This window comes from Cynocephalus volans, chromosome 6 (assembly GCF_027409185.1).
Source record: "Cynocephalus volans isolate mCynVol1 chromosome 6, mCynVol1.pri, whole genome shotgun sequence".
Taxonomy (NCBI): domain Eukaryota; kingdom Metazoa; phylum Chordata; class Mammalia; order Dermoptera; family Cynocephalidae; genus Cynocephalus; species Cynocephalus volans.
This window is the reverse complement of record NC_084465.1, coordinates 127,340,562-127,367,492: the sequence shown is the minus strand read 5'-3', so window position 1 is coordinate 127,367,492 and position 26,931 is coordinate 127,340,562. Positions and strand designations below refer to the sequence as shown.

Sequence of the window (26,931 nt, the reverse complement as noted above, 5' to 3'; positions counted from 1 at the left end):
GAACTTTCCTGAGTATTTTGTGAGAGGGTGGAGAGATCTCCAAATAAGCAGGGACCTGGGGGACTCTAGGGCAGCCTCTGCTTCCTGGGAATCTGTCCCCAAAGCCTCTTTGCTTTGGGGGTGGAAGCCCCACACACTAGTGAGTTGGATGTCTTTGGGCACCAAAGAAGCAGGAAGATGCCTTGGCCACTTCCTGTCTCTTGTGGGTGTTTTTGTTAGTTTTGTTTTTCCTCTTCTGCCTCTTTCTCAAGCCTGGAGTATTGTTTTATTTTGGATGTGACTATTTTCTCTATCAAATATCTCTAAGCCCGTACTCCCATCAGTTTGCTTGGGCTGCCATAACAGAATACCAGGGAGTGGGCGGCTTGAACAACAGACATTTTTTTTCTCACAGTCCTGGATGCTGGAAGATCTAGGTCAAGATGTGGACAGGGTTGTTTCTTCCGAGGCCTCTGTCCTTGGCTTGTAGATGGCTGTCTTTTCCCTGTGTCCTCACATGGTCTTACCTCTGTGCAAGTCTGTATCCAAATGTCCTCTTCTTACAAGGAGACCAATTATATTGGATCAAGGTCCACCTTAATGACCTCATTTAACCTTAATTACCTCTTTAAAGGTCCTGTCTCCAAATATGGCCACATTCCAAGGTACTAGGACACAGCACTTCAGCATAAGAGTTCAGCCATAGTAAGGCTGTAGCTGGAGAGTCCTGGAAAGAGTTTTATGAATAAAGCCCCTCCTCTAAGTTCTTCCTGCCACACCCTCAGGTAATGGGCTGTCTCTGTCCCTCACAAAGGACAGGTGGAGGAGGAGAAGGGAAGAAGTATGAGGAGGAAAAGCAGGAGGAGAGAGGCAGAAAGAAGACATCATTGAAGAAGTCTCAGCCCTCAGTGACGGCAGAAACTTTTCGAGCTAGTGATTGTGAGGAGGGATGATATGGAATACTGGCTTTTAGGTGATTTTACATATTGATATCTAATGTATTAATGGGGCTCCTAGTTGTTTTATATTCTTGGATGCGTCTCCTAGGAAAATTTTAATCTGAGGCTACTGTTCCATGAATTTGTGCGTCCAAAGCTAGCCTTATGCTCAGCACCTGCTCACCAGGCTTTGGCAGGAAAACTTACCCAGTTTATTTAATAATAAACAAACTAAAATTGAACTGAGCTTCCTCCACAGCTGAATAAGACTGCACTCCAGCTGGGGTTTAGATTTAAACATCAATGCACCACCTTTCAGCAAATTCTGCTCTGCAAACTGTAGCTGATACCCATCAATTCTTTTAGCTCATTTCCACAGTGATAGGAACCACAGCAGGCTCATTTGGAGTTCATCTGAGTGTAACAGGCAATTTTACAGCTAATCTTCATTATAAGTTGGCATCAATTAACGTGCAATTATAACCTGTTACCAAAAATTGAAAGCGCATTGTATAGATGGAAGTTGCCTTTTCAGTGTTAGTTTATAGCTGGTTTTAAGATGTTTTACTGAAAGAAGCAATCACCAAAAGAGTACTATTCATTGTTAATGAAATGTTTATCTTTCTTTCTTCTCTTGTGGATTTCTGCATTTGAACAAGGTCATAAGAAAGACATTAAGTTAAACCTACAAGCTTTAGTAAATGTCCCAAGGGACAGCCGGGAGCTCCAGGTATCCTCGGCTCCAGGAGTATTTCCATCAGGACCCTGGGTCCCTGCACACTGAGAGGAGAGGAGGATGAGGCACCGAAGGAAAATGGGACAGCTGTGTTTTGCTGTCTCACAACTCTGAGAACCCTCCAAAACCTGCTTTTCCTCTTTCTTTTGGCTCTATGTGGGAAGTATCATTCCTCACCAAAATGTCAGCCACTATGCTCTTGTTCCCAATCTACTCTGAAGCCCAGGAGAACAAATTGCATGTTTCTAGGGATGTGAACATCATTCATGTGCATGAATTCTCACCTAAGCTCCATCTCCTCCATCAGGTCAGCTACCACAAAGCTGTGGATCTGCACTACATTGTTTTAAGCCTAGACACTCACAATTTCGATACTGGTTTAGTGTCATTAATTTCAGCATCCCTAAAATTCAACGAAAGAAGCAAATGGCAAGTGTTCTTATTAACTGTCATTTAGAGAGCATTTTGTAGTTCACACATCACTTTCCCATGTGGTATCTCATTTGATTGCCACAAGAGTCCTGTAAGTTAGAGAATACGGTAATAATTATCACTTTTACAGATTAGAAAACTGAAGCCCAGAGAGGTTCATTGGTTTGCCCACATATCCACAACTAGTAAATATCTGTGAAGTGCAGCCAGGGCTGGAGTTTTCTGTATCCAAGTGTCATATCCTTGCAACAGTCTGCTCCTGAGTAATTTGCAAGAGCTAACATTGTAGAAACTCTCCACTCTGTACCATCTGGTGTCCTTTGATGCAAGATTCATGAAATCCAGTAGAAAAAGTAAACTTTGGAGTTAGATCTTCCACTGAGTAGCTCCTTGAATTTCAGCAAGTTATTCTTTGAATCCAGTGTTTTTATTATTAATATCTATCCATATTAGTATGTTTCTGTTGTTTATAACAAAATACTTGAAACTTTGTCATTTATAAAGAATACAAAATGTATTGCTTACAGTTTCTGAGGCTAGGAAGTCCAAAGTCCATCTGGTGGTGGCAACAGTGACCCAGAGGTCTCACGTTGCAAGATGGTGGAAGCAGAGAGAGGAGAGAGAAAGAGACAGACAGAGAGAGAGAGAGAGAGAAAGAGAGAGAGAGAAAGAGAGAGAGAGAAAGAGAGAGAGAGAAAGAGAGAGAGAGAAAGAGAGAGAGAGAAAGAGAGAGAGATTCTCCTCTCTCTTCTTTTAAAGCCCTCAGAACCAAGCCCCTGACCACCATTTTTAATCCATTCCCTATGGCACAGTCCTACAATCCAATCACCTCTTCAAGGCCCCACCTTTCAATTACCATAATAGGATTTTCCACCGTCTTAACAGTCACAGTGGGGGCCAAGTTTCTAATACATAAAACATGGGGGACACAATTCAAGCTTGAGTTTTGGGGGGACATAATTCAATCCACTACAGTCAGTACCTATGTTGCCGAGTGTTACGAGCTAAGAATTAGGTTAGGTAATAAAATTAGTATACATAAAGTACATAGCAGAATGTCTGATGCATAGTAGGTCCTGAAAATGTTAATCGTCTCTGTGTCATCACATGAAGTGGTGTTCGTCTTTTAAGCATAGAAGGAGAACTGTATCTCTCAAGTGTTCTTTTTTGCCTTGAAGAACTGAGTAAAACTTTGAGCTAAATTTTGTGTGCACTGCAGTGATCAAGTGACTTCAAGGGTGACAAAGTTCTCGTCTCCACTATTTTACTCTTCCTCCTTTGTTGAGCACTTTGTCTCTCTAAGTTTTCCTTATTCATCTACTCAGGTCCCTGGCCAGGCCAGGCATACTTATTTAAAAAGAATTTTTCAGGTACTTGGCATACCCCTTTATAATTTTGTGAAACCCTTCGAAACCAGTTAAGGGCTCCATTGTGTCTCAGTAACTTCCCATCCAGGATGGAGGGGGATTGGAGAAGGAATCCTCTTTTCCCACCTAACCCAGGTCTCTCTTAGGACTGTATTTCTTCTTTAATGAATGGGAATTCAAATTTTCAAAGAAAGTTACTTCTTCCCCTTCCTTCCAGGTCTTCCTAGCAGAATTCAAGAAAACCAATCAATTTTTTGCAATAAAAGCCTTAAAGAAAGATGTGGTTTTGATGGACGATGATGTTGAATGTACGATGGTGGAGAAGAGAGTCCTGTCCTTGGCCTGGGAGCACCCGTTTCTAACGCACATGTTCTGTACATTCCAGACCAAGGTACGGCTTCCGCCCAGACCACCCTCCCTGCCCTGTAACCTGTCCCAAGGGTGGCGCAGCTGACGGCACCCTCATCTGGAGACCTGGGGTATTATCTCCATGTTTATCTTCTAACCTTTCACTCCACCTTCCATTCATCCATCCACGCTAACAAGTTTATCTCTTCTAAACACCATGGAAATATTACTCAGAATTGTTTTGTGTAGTCGGTTGGGAAAGATCTTTATTTCTAGATCTGTTTGCCTGTTTTCTTGTTTCTTTTTTAGAAATGGTTTAAGTTAGCATAACCACCAGGCTTCGAAGGAGTTGATGACTTGGGGGAAAAATGTGACACGTTTGTTCATCTGCCGTGCCTGTATTTGCAGAGACAAAACATTGGAAAATAGATCAAAACGCATATGGACTGTTATTCTCCTTTCGAAGGCAGGCAGAAAGAGCAGCGCTTAGCGTGGGCTTGGTCAGTGAGTGAGCCCCTGAGAGTGACGTAGGGTGTACAAAGTGGATGTGCCAGCTTTGCCAGTCACCCTCAGGTCCTTTCCTATGCTAATCTTGTCAGAAGGCTCCACCTATCTAGGAGGACTTTCATCCTGGTCTCCTCTTTTCTTAAAAAAAATAATAATAATCTACTCCTTATTTTTTTCGGACTCAAAAGTTATTTAGGATCATCGCAGAAAATTTGGAAAATGCTTATAAGCTCAAAGAAGAAAATTGTTTTTAATCCCACCACTTGGCTATACTCACTGTTAATAACTTTGAAGTTTGTATTCACAGCTTGCTTGTCTAATTAAATACCACAAGTGAATGTAAAAAGCAACAATGTATAAGCGATAATTTGGGAACATTTTGGGAATGGCCTTTCTTGAGGAGACGGTCACCTTTGCACACCAGTGAAGGACATTAGATAAATCAATGATTTACTTCTCTGGGGAATCGTTATTGTTCAAAGACAGTTATTCATTTGCTTTCTGCTTCCAAAGAGCCCACCTGTTGAATACTAGATTATTCAGGAGGTTCTGAGGGCAGTTAGTCCCTTGCTATTTACCCAGAGGCAAGTGCATTAAATTACGAAAGGTTTTTAAAGTTCATAGATGAGGGTGAAAATCTGGTAAAGTCACTTAAGAAGCTAAGAAGAGTGAAAATTGCTGTGGATTTGGATTCTGAAGCTCACTCTCAGATGTGCCATTTATCATCAGGGCTTCCCCCCCTTCCCCAAACAGAAAATAAGAATTACCCTGCATTTGCTACTTTTCATCTTTTTGATAACAGCGATTCTAACTGAGGTGAGATATCTCATTGTGGTTTTGACTTGCATTTCCCTGATGATTAGTGATGTTGAACATTTTTTCACATACCTGTTGGCCATTTGTATGTCTTCTTGAGAGATATCTACCCAGGTTGTTTGCCCATTTTTAAATGGGATTTTTTTTTTTTTTTTTTTTTTTTTTTTTGCTACTGAGTTGTTTCAGTCTATTCTGAATGTTAATCTCTTGTCAAATGAATAGCTTGCAAACCTACTACTCAGCCATAAAAAAGAAAATTCTGTCATTTGCAGAAACATGCATGAAATAAATCAGAAACAGAAAGATAAATACCGAATGTTCTTACTCATATGTGGAAGTTAATAAAGTTGAGCTCACAGAAGTAGAGTGCAGAATTGTGGTTACTAGAGGCTGGGCGGGGAAAGGGGAGAAGTTAGGGAGAGATTGGTGAACAGATACCAACTTACAGCTAGATGGGAAGAATACGTCCTAGTATTCTATAGTAGTGCTAAGGTGTCCATAATTAACAATAATTTACAGAATAATTTCAAGCATTTAGAAGAGAGGAGTTCAGATGTTCTCAGCACAAAGAAATGATAAATGTTTGTGATGATGGATTTGCTCATTAGCCCGATTTGAACATCCCACGTTTTATACGTGTACCAAAATATCACTTTCTACCCCATAAATATGTACGATAAAATATAAAAGTTTTTTTAAAAGAATTATCATGCAAAGAGACTATGAGGTGTCAACCAGATATCTGTCAAACCAGATACAAAACAATCATGGAATCTGAACCTAAACCTGAATGAAGCTCAAAAGAAAAAAAATCAAAGAATCTTTGAAAGTGATTTTCTCTGTGCTAGATCAAGATGATTTTGCGCATCATTCAAGCTGCGATGTGAACTATTGGCATCAGAGTCTAATGCAGATCAGCGTTATGAGGGGTTGTGTGGTCTTAACAGGAGGAAAGAATAGTTTTTTATTCTTTACTAATATTTCTTTATTATTTTTTAATATTTATCTTTTCTGTGCCTCACATGCAAGTCCACAAGGCTTGAGATTGTGTGGCCCCTTCTCAGTACCCACTTTAGTGCAAATACTAGCCAACTTTTGCGCTATTAGGATTTTAAACCTATAGGTTCAGTAACTATTTTCCATTATTTACATTTAAAAAGTAAAAAGCAGGAAAAATCCACAATAAAATTTATCTACAGGAAAAATTGTCATAAATCTTTTAACTGTATTCACTTAAAAGTAGGTTAAAAACAATTGGAAAATTAATTAACCATACAATTTTGACACGGCATTTCACAAATTGCTTTCAAAGGTCACTGTTAAATTAATTCAACAAATTTTTCTTGAGGATATACTCTTGTTAAGTTCTATATTTTCCCCCAAAAGATGTAAGACTCTAAAACTATATGGGGGTTAAATTACAAAGCTATTTAATCTTCCCATATAATTAATTCTAATTAGCAAATAGGAAAAAATAAGTTCTACCTATCTTGGAAAAATAATATTGTATTTTATTGATTTTAAGTTATTAATAATTAGATGCAGTCTTCATTTTCTTGATAACAAAACAAAATTGATTTTAAAACTACATATACTAGAAGCTGTCTCCCATTTTCAGAATTGTGAAAAAGTGAAATAACGTGTGTGTCGGTAAGAAATTGCATTTGATTTCCAGTAACAGGAACAAAAAATAACAATGGCTTAAATAAGATGATCTCTCACACACACACACACACATAAAAGGAGTGAGATGTGTGTTTTCACAGCTCCACAGTGTCATCTGAAACCTGGGTACCATCTGTCTCCCTGTTTCTTCATGCACAGCACTGGGCTTTTATCCTCGGGGGTACTTCTTGGTCCAGTGTGGCTGCTGGAGCCCAGACTCAAGCCACATTGTAGTGAGCAAGTGGGCAAAGAGGGAGAGAGAGAGCAAGGCCTTGCCCGCTGTCTCCTCCCTACTCAAGTGCTCTTCCATAGGCCCACAGAAATTCTGCTTCGCCTTTCTGACCTCTCTATAGCTGCAAGAAAAGCTGGAAAATGAAATCTTTTGGATGGGCACATTACCACACAGAATAAATTTTTTTATTAAGAAAGGAAGGTAGGCAACCAGCCTTCTCTGTTCTAATATATATTTTAAAATAAAGAAAATGTTATTTAAAAAAAAAAAAAAGCCACCTTTACTGGGGGCCTATTCTGTGCCAGATAGTTTCCGGGAAACTTTGAATACATTTTCCCATTTAATTCTGATAACCCAGTGAGTTAGTGTTCCCATTTTATCCATGAAAAACAAAGGCTCAGAAAGATGAATTTGTGTAAGATCGCTGAGCTGGTAACTAGAAACAAGGATCAATATAACCATTTGTCTCTGTGTCCGGATATTGGCCTGTGTATTCATACCATGTGAGCATCTTAGTGACATGTCACCTCTATAGTAACTAAATGTTCACCTATAGGGAAGAAAAACACCAAGAAAAATAATTTCCCCCTCTTTCTAATTATGCTAGGATAAAAAAAAGATCGATAATTCAAGTATCCAAAGTTTCTCTCATCTATCTCTGATAGGAAAATGAGAAAGTTTAGTTCCGACTGTTAGTTGGGAAAGGAAAGATACGTCTAATACTGCAAATACTGTTTTGTTTTTTTATTCTAAGAAAATAATTTTTCCTTAGAAATTTCAAGTGAACTAAGGTCTACCTTTATGTGTGTCTCGTTTGAATTCTGAAAGACCCATCTGTATCCAAGTCTAAAACTGTAATTTAGGAAGTGTTGCAATTTCACACCTAAAAGAAGCTTTGGACCGCACGGGAATATCTCTGGAGTGAAGTGGCTGAGGTTTTGCAGGTGTCCGAGCGGCCCCCATGGGTGCCACGCAGTCAGAATGCTGGTGCTCACAGGCTCACCCCACTGCCCTCAGCTTCCACACTCCCGATCTGAACCAGCTGAACGTTCTTTGTCAGTCCTACTTTGAAATTTCTCTTTTATGAAGAAAACTGAGTTTCACTTTCTATTTACAGAACACACAAAGCTTCACTTCCTGTTACGGCTTCAGGGCATGAGTTTATGCCCTGACGTTTGTGTGACTTTGTACAAGTCACATAACATTTCTTTGTGACATTGCTTCTCCTTTTTTTTTTGCCTTATAAGGATAATGTAAAAAAAAAAAAGCACTTGCAGAGAAGTTTGAATCTGTTGTGAAGAAAAGTACTATATCCTAACTACAAGATACTATTATTATGATCAGAAATAAAAGAAAAACTTCTTTGACTTGATAGTTTTTAAAAAGAATGGTATTCTGGTATTTCCATGGTTTGAAGGCAAAATCCATCTAAAAGTGCCAGAAGGTTTTTAATTTCAAGCATTTTATTCAGAAACTGCCTCATCTGAAGCTCTCAGAAATCCTTCAATCCATAAACCCTTTAGTTGAGTTAGAAGCCCCGGCAATGATCACAATTGTAACACGGAAAAGAGAAACCACATAAACCACATCCTTGAAAAGACTTATCCCTGCAATAAGACCAGAATTAACTTTATATGCCTTCCCCCATTTGTAGCAACTGATAAGCCTCTTTTCTTTAAAGTGTTCTGGCAGTATTCTGATCTTAAGAATGCCTTCAAATTGTTATTTCAGAAATTGCAGATCACTTAGACGTTCTTCAGATGCCCTTTCTGTGCAAAGAGACTGATTCGGCAGATGTTATATTTACAGTAAATTTACAAAAATTAGTAGATTTACAGTAGAATTATGGTAAATTAACATTGCATTCGCAAAATTTGCTTAAGGTCTTCCATCCAAAGAAACAGAAGATCATGCACAATTTATAAAAAATATATTCAGGAATTCTTTGAGTATAAGAAAAAGATGCTGTGTCTGAGATGCGATACCCTTTCTGCACATCTACTTTAAACTCACAGATATTTTCTCCCCTTTGTGTGACTCTAATGTTTCTTCAGGGATCCTGGGCCACTATTGCCAATCCATTCCATTGTCAGCTGTTTTTAAAGTCCCAGAAGTATTGTCACCAGCTTCCCACAAGACAGGAGCATTTTGTATCTCCTTCAAGAGGTTATTGAAGGAAACTGCATCTCTTCTGTGAATCTACTCTCCTTCCTTTGAAAGCTTGCTCAGAAACTACCTTTCCATAAATCGCTTTCAGATGCACTAAATTCTACTCAATTACCATGATCTCTTACTGAATCAGGCTTCTCAGCTTACCTGACCCAGAAAGGGGGCTTAGTCCTGCATTGCTGGGTCTTTTCTGTGACTTCTTTCACATGCATTTTTTCCATTTCTCCATTTAAATGCCGACAGTCCAGACTTAAGATGGCTCGACTTACACGTTTTGACTTTACATGGCACGAAGGCTGTGCGCGTTCTGCAGAGACGCACTTCGAGTATGGACGTAGCCATTCTGCTCTTCCCTTTCTTTCAGTATAGCTTCCGTAAGTTACATGAGGTGGTCAGTGCTTTGTTATAGACTAGGCTTCGTGTTCGATGATTTCGCCCAACTGCAGGCTGATGTCAGTGTTCTGAGCACATTTAAGGCAGGCGAGGCTAGGCTATGGCATTCGGTAGGTTACGTGTGTTCAATGCATTTTTGACTTAACGGTATTTTCATCTTACAAAGGATTAACCCCATCGTGAGTCGAGGAGCATCTATAATACATTTATTGATATCAAAAAGTATGTTTTGCTCTTTTTATTTTTTTCATTTTCCTATAGGATGCTACATAATGTTCTTAGGGGAGGGAAAGGGTGATAAATGATCTTACAGTAAACTACGCTGCTGACTATAATGTCTCTGCCGGAATCCTCAGGTGCCACAAAGGCTGGTCCTGAACCAGACTAGGGGTGGAGGACGTCCATCCCTGGCATGCCCTCTGTGCCCACCCCCATGCACACTTCAGCCCCATTATTTTCTCCTTCACAGCAGGGTCCACACGATCTGGAACCCACTCCAGCTTTCTGCTTGTGCCTTGATCCCCAAATCATCTTACCCATCTCCTTGATGTCTCTCCATTAAAACTTTTGTCACTTCAATGTCGTTTCCTCCACTTCCAGTCTTGGAGAAAGTACATGATAAATAGCGTAGAGCTGTTTTATATGTGCTGTTGTAACAGCAGTAACTTCTTAAAATGTGGCACTTAGCGATGCGGTTCCTTATTAAACCAAAGGCCACATTGGTTTGAGGTGAATACACGTGGAACTCTTTAGTTGAAACTGTGGGAATAAATGAGAATTGGAATAAACCTCACTGGAGAGGTTCAAGTGCCAAACCAAAGAAAAGCCCTGTTCAAGAGACAGGAGGGAGAAGGGGGACAGGGGTGACAGAGAGGATCCCTCAGGGAGATAAGAGGAAGACCAGAGGAGTTAGGATTGTCAGAAACCCGGAAAGGAAAGAATTTCAAGGAAGAGGGAACAATGTATTCAGAGTGGTGAAGAGGTGGACAGTCAATAGCAGAGTGTTGAACAGGTCACTTAGGAGTGACAGAGTATGTCAGCTGACACCTGTTAAGCCGTGAAGTGGTGGCAGGCAGAATCAGTGGTTATACAGATAGCTTCTAGAAAGTGTGTTTTAGAGGATGGAAGCTTGTTATGACTGCAGGGTTTAAGGGATGCAACTCATGGGGAATGCTTGAGACAGAGAGGAAGGAACCGGGCACAAGGCAGGCCGGGCAGGATGGAGGCTTCCAGATTGGCGTCATGTGCTTAGGAATGTGCATGAACGCTTCCTCCCTGTCTTTTCATGCCTTGACTGCTCCTTCCTTTCTGTTGCTGAATAATACTCCGTCGTGTGGATGTACCACAGTGTGTTTCTTCAATCACCTATCGAGGTGCATCTTGGTTGCTATAACAACTAATTTGATTTGTTATACTCATTAGTTTACAATACACGTAAGAAAGGTTAATACGTAAGGTGTTCTTGCTATATGCCAGGCAGAGGGCTAAATATTTTATGTGAATTCTTTCATTTAATTTTAGATGTAAACCATAGCTCACCTTTGTTCTTCAGGGTGGAGTTCCCAGCCCTTTCCACTGGCTGGAATAGGATATACCCCAACGTGGAGCTGAATTCTATTCTCCAGTTTCCATATTGTTACACTCTAATCTTGGATATTACAGCATTTGTTACATATGCTTAACATATGATACTCTGAAAGGGGCAATGGTATGCTTAGATATTTTATGGCAAATATTTTGATTCTAATTTTATTTCTTCTTCAGAGATTGCAAATCTTCTCTTGTATAAAATTCATTGCATTAGTTTACTAGCCTTTGAAGAAAAAAAAAGCTACCTAGAAAAAATAACTACAATTCTTCTTTTTCTCATCTTATTTTTCTGGAGAGAGTCTATATTCCTGGCCTCATTTGCATGATATTTACAGCGTTCTCCATGCATTTTCAAAATTAATTGTTATTGGTTTGATAAAATCGTTAGCTAATTTCTTTAATGCTGTAAAATTCTCATTTATCCTATAATATATGCACATTTGTCAACCGTTCCCTTATTTTCTCAATGTTTGACTCGCTGCATTGAATATTCATCATGTCTAATTAACTTTCCATGCTCCTTATTCTCATTCTCTCATTTGAAAGATGTAATCATTGCAAAGAGAAAGCAGTGTAGAAGCTAAATCATATTAACATACAAGTCCACTTTTACAATTCCTCCTGTACTAATCCTAGAATATTCCCCAAATGCCCTGTGCCTCCCTCTGAAGAATTGTCTTATGCTTTAAATATTGATATATTTTGGCAGCGCTACGACCTTTAACTTCTCTAAGTGCTATCTGTGAACACAGGCACAGTCCGGGGACGATGAAACAACTGATTTTGTTAAATCTGTCACTTAACTTTTGTATTTAATCATCTTCCCTTCATATTGTGAGTATAGATTTTTATTTTGATGATACTTCCTTTTTAGATCTTTCTGTTATTTTGGTTCTTTGGGGGAGAATTATTCTATTTCTATTATTTTGACTAAAAGCAATTTAAAAAGTATTTTAAATCTGTTTTTTTTTTTTTTTAAATCAGATTTTAAATCACATTAGATGTTTCCGCTACTCTGTGCCTGGTCCGACTTTCTTTACAGTGCTTAAACCTGATAAGTTTCCACTTAGGTGAACTAAAAGGGACGGGACAGCCTCTTACTTTCCATGAAACACTGGATCCAAATCTCTTCCTCAGTGCTACGAATGACAACACTCATTTAAATCAGTGAGTGAATCGAAGCCTCACTCTGAGCCCTCTTTGAAATTGACATGCTGACTACAGCATAAATCTCTTCCTTATACTTTTGGGAATTTGCTCTCCAGTAGCTTAAATCTGAACAAGAATAACAAACCCCTCTGGCAAATATTGAAAATCTAATACCATATAAATATAAGGGAGTAGACAACCTCACTAGGAGAAAAAAAAAAATCACTTGCTCATTATTTTTAAGAAGTAAAATTCATTAAATTTTTTCTCTAATTATAAAAATTATAACAACCAGTATACTTTAAACACTGGAAAATACACATAGTATTCTGAAATGAAGAGAGTCTATAGTAGATATATTATTTAAAGGTACCTAAAGGTAGGAGTATTTTCTTTCATCTTTTTTTTTTTTTGCAATTTTATAAGTGACAATTTAGTAACTTTAAAATCTTCAGCAGAGTGGGTCATTTTTGCATCAAACCCATATTCCTTAAAACTTGCCTTTTATGTTAAAACTGAATGTATTCCTAAGACTCTTCTGTGCTGTTGAATATATATTTCTCAACATGTATATGCATGTACATTGTATATAATAACTATAGTCATAAGTACAATAACAACAACAGCAGACATTTATAGAGCACTCACAATGTTCCAGGCCATGTTCTAGGCACATTATATGTTTAAGCCCATTTTATCTTCATAGGAACCCTATGAAGTAAACACTATTATTATCCCCATTTCACAGATAAGAAAATTAAGGTGACCCTAAGGGGCCAAGCAACGCACTGAAGGTCAAACAGCTGTGAAGTTGGGAGCAAGGTTTTTGCTCTACCGCCTCTGCCGAGCGACCTAACCACAGAAAGAGAAACAATCTTAAAATTCATGAAATGGAGTCCTGTTTGCACTTCTGTTATGAAGGAAAATCACTTATTAGTTAATATAAGAAGGCCCTAGGGGACAATTAAGCCAGTAAATACCAACTGAGCCTGAGTCCCTGTTGCAAGGTACAGACCTCTAGAAATTCATACACATTATTTCTGACACATACTAATGAATCTATTGAAGGTAGAGAATTTTACTAATTAGTGTTTATGGTAGAAATATAAACAGGTCCTAATGAATGCATATGCTGGTCTTCAGAGAGCCATTGCAGAGAGCCATTTCTCTCTCTCTCTCTCCCTCCCTCTCTCTCTCTCTCTCTCTCTCTCCCCCTCTCTCCCACTCGCTCGCGCACGCACGCACACACAGTACATATGCATATTAAAAAAACACGTGATGGGCTGAGCCGTGGCGCACTTGGGAGAGTGCGGCACTGGGAGCGCGGTGACGCTCCGGCGCGGGTTCGGATCCTATATAGGAATGGCCGGTGCACTCACTGGCTGAGTACTGGTCACGAAAAAGACAAAAAAAAAAAAAAAAAAAATACACGTGATTATCTATTGGGCTTTTTTGATGGTGTATCTTTATGAAAAGGAAATAACCCTGTTTTTGTAAGATGTTTTGATTGACAGCTCAATGTAAAAGAAAAGAAAAGATAAAGCACTCCAGATTCAGAATTGCTCCAGCCTTCTACACTACAAACATGCCTAAGAAGTTGCCTATTGGTATGACCACACCACGTAGGGTGTGTGAGTGCACCAGGGGGGTGCTGTGCCAGCTGCTCTGGACGCTGTCCAGTGTGCCCACCAGGTGTGTTAACCTGGGACTGCAAGCTCCGCCCCACCTGAGGCACCCATCTCCCATCAAGTTTGTGCTGAGGCAGCCGCGATCCCAGCTCTGTGGTCTTCATCGAGGCACAAAGACCCTCCCTTTTTTCATAACCACAGAGCTGCGGATGTCAAAAAGGCATCTCTCGCACCTTTTAATTCTCAACTAAAACCTTGCTTTGCAGGGACAGCCTTACAGGATGACTTGTGCATCTTTTCTCTTTAATAAATGAAAGTAAGAATGCAAACCTTCACAGCGCTAGTCCCCACCTCGACATCTGACTCGAATTAACACTCAGTATATCAACAATGTCAGTAAAAAGAATGAAACTCACATAGACAGAGATTCAAAGACAGTGTCTTGGTCAAAATTAGACCAGAATGATTTAAAGGATTTGGCCCTGAAAACTACTGAAATTACTACATAACATCTGTTATTTGAATAATGATTTTTTTCCAGTTCTTGGATTACCAAACTATTTAAACATTTTTATTCCTGTATACAGCTTTTACTTCCTTTTCTGATTTTTACCAGAATAAATCACTTTTACAGCTGAATTTTATAGATATTTAACAAAGAAAATGGATACAAAAGAATTTAGATTTTAGAGTCCCAAAGTGATCTCATTTTCATAAGTACATAGGAAAACAAAATATACAGTTTCATCAACCAGATAATGAAAGATATTTGTAGAAGCCCTGGAAAATGCAATACTTTGTACACAATTACATAGAATTATCTGCAAAAACACTAGACTTTTTGAATTTTTGACACTACGTAGTGTACATATTTAAATGATTTTTCAAGAATATAATAAATACCATTTAGCAAAGTAATAAATAATTGTAACTCAATCTTGTGCTGTGGTTGAATTTGTAAACTGGAGAGCTGGTAAATAAGTAAGGGTTAGAGAATGGTGAACCAGTTGCTTTCTGGTTAGCCAAGGCACTTCAGCATCATTCAAAGAATGCCTCTTTCCAGTAGCCCTGAGGTCATTGAACTGTCAAACCCCAGCTGAAACTTCATTGGCAGAATGGAAATACACTTGGTGTTTTACTGTTTCTTTAATGAAAAGAGTGGATGATGGAAGGACATTCAGAGAACTCAGTAAGGACCAGGAGGGTCCTAGGAGGAAGACGCATAGCCATGCTCACCTTACAGAACGGTGGTTTGACTTGACAACAACAGAGGTTCCAGGAACCTTAGCATGTTTCCTCCTGCAGGGAGCTGGTTGAGGAAGGCAGCCTTCCAATTCTGAAACTCATTTTTCCAAGGAACTACTTGACAAAATGCTATGTTTTTGCCACTTAAATAGGCAAAGTGAAAAAATTCTTCCAATACTTGGACTGAGGGGAGAACCATAGAAATCACCAGGTTCTACTCTTTGTTTTGGTTCTTTTCCAAAATCAGAGATCACGCTCTTCTTCAGGCAAACCTGCTCGCATTCAAAGAGCATGTGATGCACGTTTCAGAAACAAATGCAAAGACCCATCAAAAAGTTATTCTCCTGGTATTTTTGTCATCTACTCAAAACAGCTTAAGTCACATTCCGTGCTTATCCATTCTGCTTTTCAGCTCTTGGCCCACAGTGGGATTAATTTAAATATTAAAGCAGTCCAAGACCCTTGTGACCTTAAACACTTGTGCAGACACAAAGGTGTTTGCCCCAAGCAATAGCCAAGCTCTATGAGCATAAGCAGGGCACTACTTCAATGGGAGGAAGCCTCTGACCTTTGCTGTAAGACCTCCTAAGGGTGGTTATGGTGGGCCATAATGAACCCAGCCCCAATTCCTACCTCCTTTGAGGATGGTTCAAGGGGAAGGCTCATCTTTAATTTTAACCTTTAATTATACTTCAAATATGCATTATTTCTGGACAATGATCACTCTTAGAATTTTGCAAACATAGCATCCTCTTGCCAATATTTATTTTATCACCTGGGAAGCACTACTTGGGTCTTGATGTAAAGTGCTTAATAGTGACAGTTTATTCATTTCATCTTTTCCCCAAGAAAAAAGATTAAAAAAACATAAAATGTATGGTGAAAATCAGGGGGTCTTGAGGCTAACACAGGGGAATTTAGTCAAAGTTCTCATGGATTCATTTCATTTTCCAGAGGATGGAACTGAGGCCGTTGGATGGTGTGATTTACCTGATCCCACAGCTAGTTAGTGACCAGGGCCAGTCTAGCACAGAGACTGGAATTTCCATTCAACAAATGCTGTGCCAAGAGTTGTGGACAAACTCCAAAGCTAGGACACGTTTGGCATGTCCCATCCCCCAACACCATCATAACTTCAGTTCTCTCTCACCTAGAGGAATCATTTGCATCAGTTAATGTATTACCCAGCATAAAGAAGTGAGCTCCAGACTAGTAAGTGGTCATATAAAATTAACCCAATGCAAGCCCCAGCCTGCTTGCCCTTTGTCTCAGCTGGTGACCAGAATGGAAAGGACAGCATGGGAAGAAGTTTAATTCTCTGTTTCCTTTTTGTTTCGAGAGCCATGGGACTGTTCACTTCTTTCTTCAAGGAAGTGTTTGCTGTTTGCTTTTTTCCTTTTCTTTTTTTTTTTTTTTTTCTCCTGGCTTTTAAATTGTTTCTTCTAAGGACAACAGCCACCAGTTATCAGGTGCATACTGAGCTTGCTTTCTACATGTATTATCTCATTTCATGCTCACAGCAGCCCTACGAGATAAGAGTATTATTACTCCCATTTTATAAATGACATGAGGCTCAGGAGAGCTGTGTAACTTCTCCAGAGTTACAAATAGATGGGCTTTGAACTCAAGGCTGAGTAAAGACAAAACCCATTCTCTTAACAACAGCTCTGAGTCTCGTTCTTCTTGGTTTGGCTCCACCTATGCTGGTCCGGAGTTTTTCCAGTGGGCAGACATTCCATTTGACAATGATTCTGCAGGGGTCCAGGTCAACTGCAGTCACCTTCAACTCAAAGCACTCCTTCTCCAGCCTTCTGTGACAGTTTGAACGTATTATATTTGTGTTTACTTTATATGAATTTGGGAATTTGGATTCAACTTTTTAAAAAGTTATCCACCCCTCAAAATGTGACCCTCAAAATCCAAACCTCAGGCCTGTACGGTTCCATACACACATACATTTGTGTTAATTTCTTCACAGAGCCATCTCACTGGGCCCAGAGTGGACCCAAGAGTTCTTGGATGAGTGGATTCCCAAGCTTTCAAACCCAGCAGCCTGCTCTAGAGAGATGGCAGGTCTCCCCGTCCTGCTCACTCACACTGGAGCTCCTGGCATGGATTGTCTCCATCCCCCTCAAGAAGCCCAAGTTTTACCTGGTATTCACCCAAACCAAAGGGTTAAACTAATGCAAAATGCCATTATAAATGACAAAAGACCACCAGTGGAATTTTTCGGTGCCCCTGGCTTAATGTAAAGATGAGAACTGGAACAGGCATTTTGGAAAGATTTATTGTGGAGCCATCAAATCACTTAGTAGGATTAAACGTGACATCCAACATACTATACGTCTCCATCACTGCTTAATCAAGAATCACCACAGCAGTGCAGTCTTTTTGTCATTCCCGTGGTAGTTAGTAAATACTACTGAGCCCCCTAATTTCTTAGACTCTTTTTAAATTTTTTTTAATTAATTTATTTTAATTGACGCATTGTAATTGTACATATTTATGGGGTACAATCTGATGTTTTGATACACATATATGTCATATAATGATCGGATTGGGGTAGTTTATGTATCAATTACCTCATGCATTTATCGTGTTTTTGTGGTGAAAACATTCAAAAGCCTCTCTTCTAGCTATTAGGTAATATACAAAACTTAAATGCTAACCATAGTCACCCTACTGTGTAATAGAACACCAGAAATTGTTCCTTCTCTCTGATTGAATTTTGTACCTGTTGGCCAGCCTCTCCCGTTTTCCCTTCTCCCTTCCCCTCCACAGTCTCTGGTAACTACTGTTCTACTCCCTGTTCCTATAATACCAACTTTTTTTTTTACATTTCACATAAGAGTGAGATTATGTGTTGTTATCGTTCTGTGTCTGGCTTACTTCACTTAACAGAATGACCTCCAAGTCCATCCATGTTGCCATAAATTACAGGATTTCATTCCTTTTTTATGGCTGAATAGTATTCTATTTTGTGTATATACCACTTTTTTTAAAATCCAGTAATCCATTGTTGGACACTTGATTTCATACCTTGACTAGTATAAATTGTGCTGCAGTGAACATGGGAATGCAAATATCTCTTTGACATATTTACTTCATTTCCTTTGGGTATGTACCCAGTAGTAGGATTGCTGAATCACGTGGAAGTCCTATTTTTAATTTTTTGAGGAATCTCCATACTGTTTTTCATAATGGCTGTTCTAGTTTACACTCGCAGATTCAATCCCCCAATGCTTGTTACAGATGCAGAGTCCAACTGAAACATGAAAATGAATGAGAATGGTGTGTAGAATGTATGGGATGGACTGAACTTCTGCCTCCAGTTCCTTCCCCTGTGTCCTCCAAGTCCAAAGTGACAGTATGTCAATTCTGAAATGTCATCCTTTATAGGAGCACACAGGCATCCTAACACTTGAAAGAAACCATTCCTCTGAGCACTGTCATCAATGGTCTTACCATTGCTTTCATACTTTTTTTTCTCCTGAGTACTTAACAAGAAATTTCCACCATGGTGACTTGTACAAGGCCATTATGGTTTTGAGAAAAAAGGAAGTTTAGAAGCTCTTTAGGCATTCGTGAGAGCAAGAACGAGAGAGGATATGTGCCGATGAGAAGCAGATGTGTGCAGATGAAGCAGGCAATCACTCTAAAACTGTGTCTGAAATATGAATGTTATACTTATATCAGCAAGAGATATGAAACCAACAAATTAGATATGAGATCGACTTTGGAAAAAGCAAGTGGACACTTCCCTTTACCTGAATTACGGAGATGCTTGCCACAATACTTGGTGTTCCCTGTTCTGTGGAGACCTAGCAGTGAATACCACTATCAGGACAGAATCCTGTTTCTATTGTAACCTCTTATGCCCCAGGGCCTCGGTTAGTCTCACATCGAAATTGAAATGTTAATCCTGCTAAAAAATCACTCAAGTGAGGTTTTTGTGTGCAAATTTATGCACAGACGTGCCAAATGTCTGTACACTTTATGGATTACTATTTCTGTGATTTCATTAAGAACCCTTTGAAAATCAGGGTGCTCAAAGTGTTACAAATATATTTATTGACGAAACATTTTCTCAGAGTCAGAAAAGCTTCACCTGGTTGGAATCATGGCTACCTGTGATGCTCGGACCACAATCTGCAGACCACCCAGCCTTGCTTTTGACTGCTGCCACTAGAGGGCTCTGGCATTAGCAACATGCATGGTGTCCTCTGTGAGGAGCAACACACTCATAAACTGCAGCTGCCTCTGCAACAGGACTGAAAAGAAAGAAGACAAAACTTGACTGCAAGCTCCCCGAAGGCAGAAGCTGTTTTTCCTCCATTTCTGATGGATGAGGCAGGAATGTGCATCTGATGCTCACTCTCCCGAAGCCCCATCCCCATAGAACGTGCTCATGACTGTTTGCCAAGAGTTGAATGAACGGATGTTTCCCAGCCCTGCTCCTGGAGTTAGACACCCAGATTTCAAAGTGTGTTCTCTTTACCATCCTGCACATCGTCAGTTTCAGGAAATCTATGATCAGTGCCCACCAGGTTCCAACACCATCATCCCATTGTCTGGCAGGCAAGTCTGATTGGACTCCTGCTTGCGCGAAGCCCCATCTGCTGGATTGAGGCACATGAGCCTCCAGAAAATGTCACACAGCCTCCCACCCAGATGCCCCAGGCTTCCTAGCATTCAAAAATATAGACCAGCTGAATTATTTTGACAGTCTTTTTATGAGTGATTTCAAGATATAACTGGTTCCTCTGAAATTATCTAATCCATTACAAAAGTAACCCTTGTTTGTCTTTTTAAGAAGCTAAAAGTTGGGATTGTTTTGCTTTTTCCCTAGGAAAACCTCTTTTTCGTGATGGAGTATCTCAACGGGGGAGACTTAATGTACCACATCCAAAGTTGCCACAAGTTTGATCTTTCCCGAGCAACGTAAGTGCCCTTGGAAGGGTTGGAGGGAAGTTTCCCTGTTCTCATCAGTTCCTGTGTGCCCTGTTGCCCACAGAACAATTATCCTATGTGGTGTTTTTGTCTGTTTGTTTCCTCACTTGGTATGCCTAAATCCTAGGGCGAGGTAAACCCTTGGGAACACATCGAACAAGGCAAGAGATTTCACTGGGTTTTGAAACCAACTACATAGTTTCTTAAGGAATCATCCCAATTCATCAGGCTCCTATAATCTGAGCACAGAAGCATGTATTTGCCCTTTGGAGAGAAAGCAGGAAAATGGAACACAAGTCTTAAAGGTGGCCCCCGAGGAAGAAGCTCTTAGCAGAGGCCTTTCCCATGTGCAGGTATAAGGCATTTGGCTCCTGGGGCAGGCAGATTAGGAAACTGGAAGAGGCACTTATTCTGTCTGAGATAAATCTTCACCTTCTTTGACATCACGCAGCCTTAGACACAAGTGATATGGAGCAGGCTGCATTTACTTGGTGGGACTGTGGCTGAGTCCCAAGGTACTGACTGCTCCTCCTACCTGCGCTGGTCCCCCGTGGGTCCTACTGCCTGCCTAGTAAAACCACTGCAAGCAAAAGAAAACCGTGCCCCCAGGCTCTATTTAAAATGATGAGTACATGTGAGCTTTCTTGGTTTGATGCCTAGTAACCTTTCACTCACCTCTGCATGAACACTTTGAGTGGTCTAGGTTGAACTGGGTTGAAAGGTAGACTAGGTCCACCAGCTTCTGTAAAACTCTGGCTGAAATAAATGGCTGTTTTGTCAAATCTAGTGCATAGCACTCTGCTGATCTTGTTACCTCCAGAAACCCTCAGCAAAGTGCCCAGAGATAATGTTATCGGATTTCTGCAGCACAGAAATCACTGGACATTTTTTGTGCTAGGAAAGATTTCCTCAGTTCACCATCTTCTCCTGCCCTGTAATACCTTAAAGCCCCAGCTTAGACACATACTATCTGTTGTGTTCTAAATGCCTTTTAGGAAGGAGATTTTTGCATTCTTCCAGGAGACCCAGCAAACCTCACCTCCAGGAAGCTCCCCCTTATATCTGACCTTAATCCCAACAGTGATAGTATAAACTCATTTCCTTTAAGCCTGCCACTCTTGAAGATGAAGAGTAACTTATCACTTTCCATCTACTAATATCCTTTTTCCCACTTCTCGGGCTGTATTTCTTGCCCAGGTTAAACGTGGTCAGTACAAAAATAAACCAGCCAGCTCTATTTGGAATGGCTCTGTAGACAAGTTTATGAGCTCCAAGCAGAGTTTTAAATAAAAGAGAAAATTATTTTTCTACTAAACTGTACTATTACACTTAATGTTTTTGTATGTTTTATTAGCAAAAAATGACAGCGTAATATTGCAATTGAAAACAACAACAAGCACTAGACACAGGCAAGACTACTAAGATACCAGCTCTGTTCCACTGTCAGCGCCGGGGCAGGACTTGTGAGCCTCTGTTTTCTTATGTGTAGAATGGACACCATTGTCCTTCTCAGGATTAAACACAGTTACGTGTGACGCCTTTGGCCGAGCGCTGCATGCACATGAAGTATCAGACCGGGTCTGGGCTTCTGCTCTGTTCCATTAAGGCACTCACGATGACCCTTGGCTCTCCTTCCCTCAGGTTTTATGCTGCTGAAATCATTCTTGGGCTCCAGTTCCTTCACTCCAAAGGAATTGTCTACAGGTAAATTCTGCTCTTTGGAAACAAACACTAAGGTATTGAATTTCCTGATCTAATCATTGATGTGACCTGGCCAGCGTGCTTCTGTAGCAGGAAGTCCCCCACCCAGGCCTCCCGCCGCCCCCTGCAGCAACAAGGCGGATGGATTCATAACAACCAAGTGAGAAATTCCAGCCTCAGAAGTAGGAAGGCTCTAATCTTGTTTCATCCTTTATCCTGATCCTGACTTCTCCTTTCCCCTTCCTTGCACCACTCTCCTTCTCTTTGGTGTCTCATCTTTGCTTTCTCTCTCCTGCGTCCCCTCGCTAGCTCTTGTTTTTGCTTGTATTTGTTTGGACTCCCTGGAAATTCCTATGAAACTGCCTCTTTGGGGTGGGGGAGGGGCCTCTTCCACACCCATCTGTGCACACCTGAGACTCTACACCTTGTGGAAGTGTACACAACACCCTGTGCATCCTCCTTCGTGAATCCAGACTCTCTCTCCTGTACGGCAGCATTTCACTTCTTTCTGTCAAAGCCCTTACATTAAAGCTATTGTGCTCCAATCTCTTTACTGCTTTTTTTGGAGCGTAGCTGGCACTTATTTAACATACACATCTTCAGAAGTTTAGCTGTTGGGTTTCCAACTCACTACAGATTAAGGGACAAAGAAAAAGAAAAGAAAGAAGCTAGTGAGGATAAAGGTTCAGTCATGTTCCACGCCGATTGCTGAAGGCAGGAGGCTGTGTATGGAGATGGTTAACACTGAAGCCTTGGTGCTTACAGAGAACGCTGTGATTATCTGGAAAGTTCACGCACGGAGGAAGGACCTCTGCATTTCCAGAGGGTGCAGCCAGGTGAGGATGGGCGTGTTTAAAGTCACGGAACTAAGACTTAAAGGAGGTTTGGGACGTCAGTGTTCTTAAGCACGCTCTTTGAATATAGATTTTTTTGGTCTATCTACAAAATAATAGATTAAGAAGCTATTTTATATTATTTTTTAATCTTTAGTAAATTGAGAAATACTCACCAGAACATTATTTGAAAACCCTGATCAGGATCCATGTGTGTGTGTGTATGTGTGTGTGTGTTTTCAATTTTTCTCTATATCTGTAATGCCTGAAATATATCTAAAATGTACCTGTACCTAGGCACTGAGTAGACTGTGTGGGATGGATCAATGATAGGATGAATGGATGGATGGATGATGGATGGATTGATAAAGGAATGGATGGATGGACTATGGATGGATGGTGAATGTTGGATGGATGATGGATGGATAAATAAATGGAATGATGGATGAGGGATGGATGGATGGATAAATGAATGGATGACTGGGATAGACAGATGAATGGGAGAGATGGAGGGGGGAAATTAGGAAGGTTATACAGAGAGACAGAGATTTCAGAGCTGGAAGAGACCTCATGAAACCAACCCACATGCCTATGTGCAGTCAATTTCTCCATATCACAATGGTTCTTTCTATCATGTCATCTTATAAAATTTTGACAGAACAAAAAGACCAATAAAGGTCCATAAGTAGCTTTAATATCAGAAACAAATTGTACCCACATTAGAGCTCTTTCTTGGTTTGCACACAGAAGTCATGTTCTCTAAGGCTTCTTATGCACCCAGAAGAAAGAACACTGGTGCTCCTCTTTAGTGTGCTCAAGAGGTTGTAACGATCCTTGAAAGGCATCCAATAATTAAAATGAGGACAGGTCATCAGACAAGTAGCTTGATGCTGAGATTGGCCCGCTTTAAGAAATTCTTTCACTGCCCATGTATAATTTGGCTGATCTAAACTTTTAACCCAGCAACTGAATTAACAAAGGGACTCTATTAATTTTCTTCTTTTGGCCATTTATGATTATGATTTTCTTGCTCTGATCACAAAAGCCATGTGTTAGTTTCAAAGGACTGCCATAAGAAATTACCACAAGTTTGGTGGCATAAAAAAAATCAGATATTTACTCTCTCACAATTCTGGAGGCCAGAAGCCTGAAATCAGGGTGTCGGCAGGGCCCTGCTCCCACCAAAGCCTCAGGAAGAAAAGAATCCTCCTTCTTCTTCCTGCCTCTGGTGGCTGCAGGCATTACTTGGCCTCAGTCCAGTCTCTGCCTCCATCTTCACATAACCTTGTCCTCTCCTTGTGTGTCCCTTCTGTGTTTATCTTATAAGAACATTTGATAGATTCAGGTCCCACCTGGATAATCCAGAATGATCTCATGTTGAGATCCTTAATTTAATTACATCTTACATCTGCAAAGACCCTTTCTCCAAATAAGGTCACATTCACAGGGCTCGGGGGTTAGGACATGGACATATCTTTTGGGGGCCACCATTCAACCCACTATAATTGGCATCATAGACTGAAAGTTCACTGAATGTGCAGCCCTCCGTGAAGCCTGGGGTGGGCACAAAATATGTAGAAGTGGTGTTTTGTGGGGGTTTTTTTGAGGTAGAATATAAATACATAAAAAGACACAAGCAGTGCATTCAAAAAAGTCCAGTGAATATGATTTCAATTAAAAGCATAAGTACTGAAGGGAAGAAAAATTCCTATTAGAAGGTGAATTTTTCAAAAGGGGAGAAGCTCTGCAGATGGATAAGTGACTCCAGAAAATGCAAAGAAATAGTAAGGAGGGCAAGTGTAGGAACGTTAAACATGTGTCCAGCTTCACTGGAAAGGCTGCTGGTGGGCAGTCACAAGACCTGAGGCCGAGAGATGTGGAGAAGCAGGTGGCAACGTCACCATTCAGCACGTGCTAGAGGAACTGTAGAAAAGTGGCACCTTAAAAGATGTCATAAGGCCTGGTTTGAGTTAAATGTGAAATCAAGAAGATGGAAAAATATGCAGACATGTAAAGAGAAGAATCTAGAACTTCAGATTTTAGAATATTAGAACTGAAAGAGACCTTAAGGTTATATTTTGTTGATAAAACTGGGCCCAACCCATATATCTGAAAGAAATATCTCATTAGCTGTCACAAGGAGCCCATGAGACGAGCAAGGCAGGCAGCACAGTCCCTGTGTTATGGATGAGTAATCAGAGCCTCAGAGAGGGAATATGGCCACAAAGCTGGGATTCAGAAGCCGGTTTTGACTCCCACTCTGCCTCTTCCAAATGCAAAGGCTTTGCTTACATGGACCACACAGCTGAATGAAAGGTGTCCACTTAATCTGTTATACTTGATGCATGGATGGGAACGGGCTGCACCTTGAGCAGACAGATGCTTACAGAGTCAAACCAGGGGCCTCAGACACTGATGTTCTTCTGGGTCCTGATGTCCCATGGGGTGTACATGAGGGGTAAGTAGCACGATAGCATGATTTGCCTCAGAATTCTGGGCCTTTGGGTTCTGGGGCATCTCCAGTTGACTCCAGGGAATCTCGCAGTCTTCCTCTGCCTTCATTTCTTACCCCATCGAGGTCTGGCTTTCCATGGAAGGTTTTCAGGAGCTTTCCCATTCTGACTTAGAGCTCTTCGAGCTTCAATGACCTTCTGTCTCACTGCCCCGAACCCATCTGGCCCTCTCTAGGGGATGGATTAAAAATCTGACAGGAAGTTTATTATTCTTAGCCTGTGGCCCAGAGAATATTTATTATTAGAATCAGTTGAAGTGCACCCTTGTATATCTTAGCAAGATCAGTTTGATGAGAAAGAGCAGGTGCGCTTGGTATAAAGGGATGTAAGAGAGGATAAAGACTGGGTTTGCATCCTAGCCCAGTGAGTGGCCGTGGGCTGGAATAAATCACATCACTGCTAAGAGCCCTTGCTTTTCCATCAGCAAAAAACAGGAATAAAAATAATAATTATTTCAGATCAAAGAAAACCCAATGCAAATATTAGCTATTACGTTCATTATTTTCAGGATCTGTGTATATCAGAACAGCGGATATCTGGCTCCCATGAGACGACCCCCAAACCATCCTTCAGCCAAATTGCTACAAATATTTGTACATGGCTGTAAATGATGCAAATACGTTTCATATAGCAGAAACCCAAAGTGATATCAATATAGCATAGTGTGTGGAATAGATAATGAACCTGAAACTTAAGCATAAGGAGTTCAATACAACCTATAATTGGCTTTACTGGGATATATTTTATAAATTCCAGTGAAACTGTGTATTTAATTCCAATGAAAGATCAGGGAGACAGAAAACTAGCATTCTCTAATGAGAAGATGTAGTGGACACCTTCAGTCTTGATGGTGAATGTGTGACAGCGTTTGAGTCAGCATGAGACAGAAATAGAACTGACATGAATGTGAGATCACTCCAGGTCTCCCAGTCAGACAGACGCTGTCAGTGACACGCTGGTAACGAAGGTTACCGTGTCGGCCCCGATGGAAGACTTCTACTCTGGGGACATCTGTGAGTAGTCTCAACTCCACCAAAACAGCTGTACTCTACTCTCGAGTTCTCTGGCTCACTTACTCTCACAGAAGGTGGAGAAAGCAGTAAAAGGGAATTGTTACTCAGGAATTAATCGCAGCGGATAATCCCTGGTTGGTGACGAATTCATTTCACGAGTATTTATCAAAAGCTCAGTACATGCTGTGCTGTTATCAGAGCAGTCACAATACATCAAATTAACAAGCAGTATATATTTCTACCCTGCTGTGGGTCAGATGTGTCCCCAAAAATTCGTGTATTGGAAACTTGATCTCCATTGTCATAGTGTTAAGGTGGGAAATCCAATTTTGATCATTGAAATGTGGGGCCTTTGAGAGGTGATTAGATTGTGAGGACTGCACCCTCGTGAATGGATGGATCCATTCCTGCAGTAATGGGCGTGGTTCTGATGCCTTTGTAAAGAGAGTGAGTGAGAATGTCAGCTCTCTTGCTCAGCCCATTCTTACCGTGTGACCACTGGTCACCACAGGTCCCTGTAGAGAGTTCCCACTCAGAGGAAGCCCTCCCCAGATGTGTTCCCTGGACCTTGGACTTCCCAGCCTCCAACCTGTACAAAATAAACCTTATTTCCTTATAAATTACCCAGTTTCGGGTATTCTGTTGTAAGCAACAGAACCAGACTAATACACGCCCTCATGAAGCTTCCAGTTTAACCAGAGAGATAGACAAAACAAATAGTGATGGG

General features: G+C 40.5%; 1 protein-coding gene across 5 annotated transcripts in view; it reads left to right on the top strand.

The window, feature by feature from the left end:
- Positions 1 to 26,931, top strand: part of PRKCQ (protein kinase C theta) — a 123,639-nt gene that overhangs the window by 75,700 nt on the left and 21,008 nt on the right. For all 5 annotated transcript variants that reach the window (XM_063100965.1, XM_063100962.1, XM_063100963.1 and 2 more), the window contains exons 12-14: positions 3,670 to 3,843; positions 20,044 to 20,135; positions 21,786 to 21,848. In XM_063100965.1, coding sequence (XP_062957035.1) covers positions 3,670 to 3,843; positions 20,044 to 20,135; positions 21,786 to 21,848 — 329 coding nt within the window. The remainder of the gene's footprint in view (positions 1 to 3,669; positions 3,844 to 20,043; positions 20,136 to 21,785; positions 21,849 to 26,931) is intronic.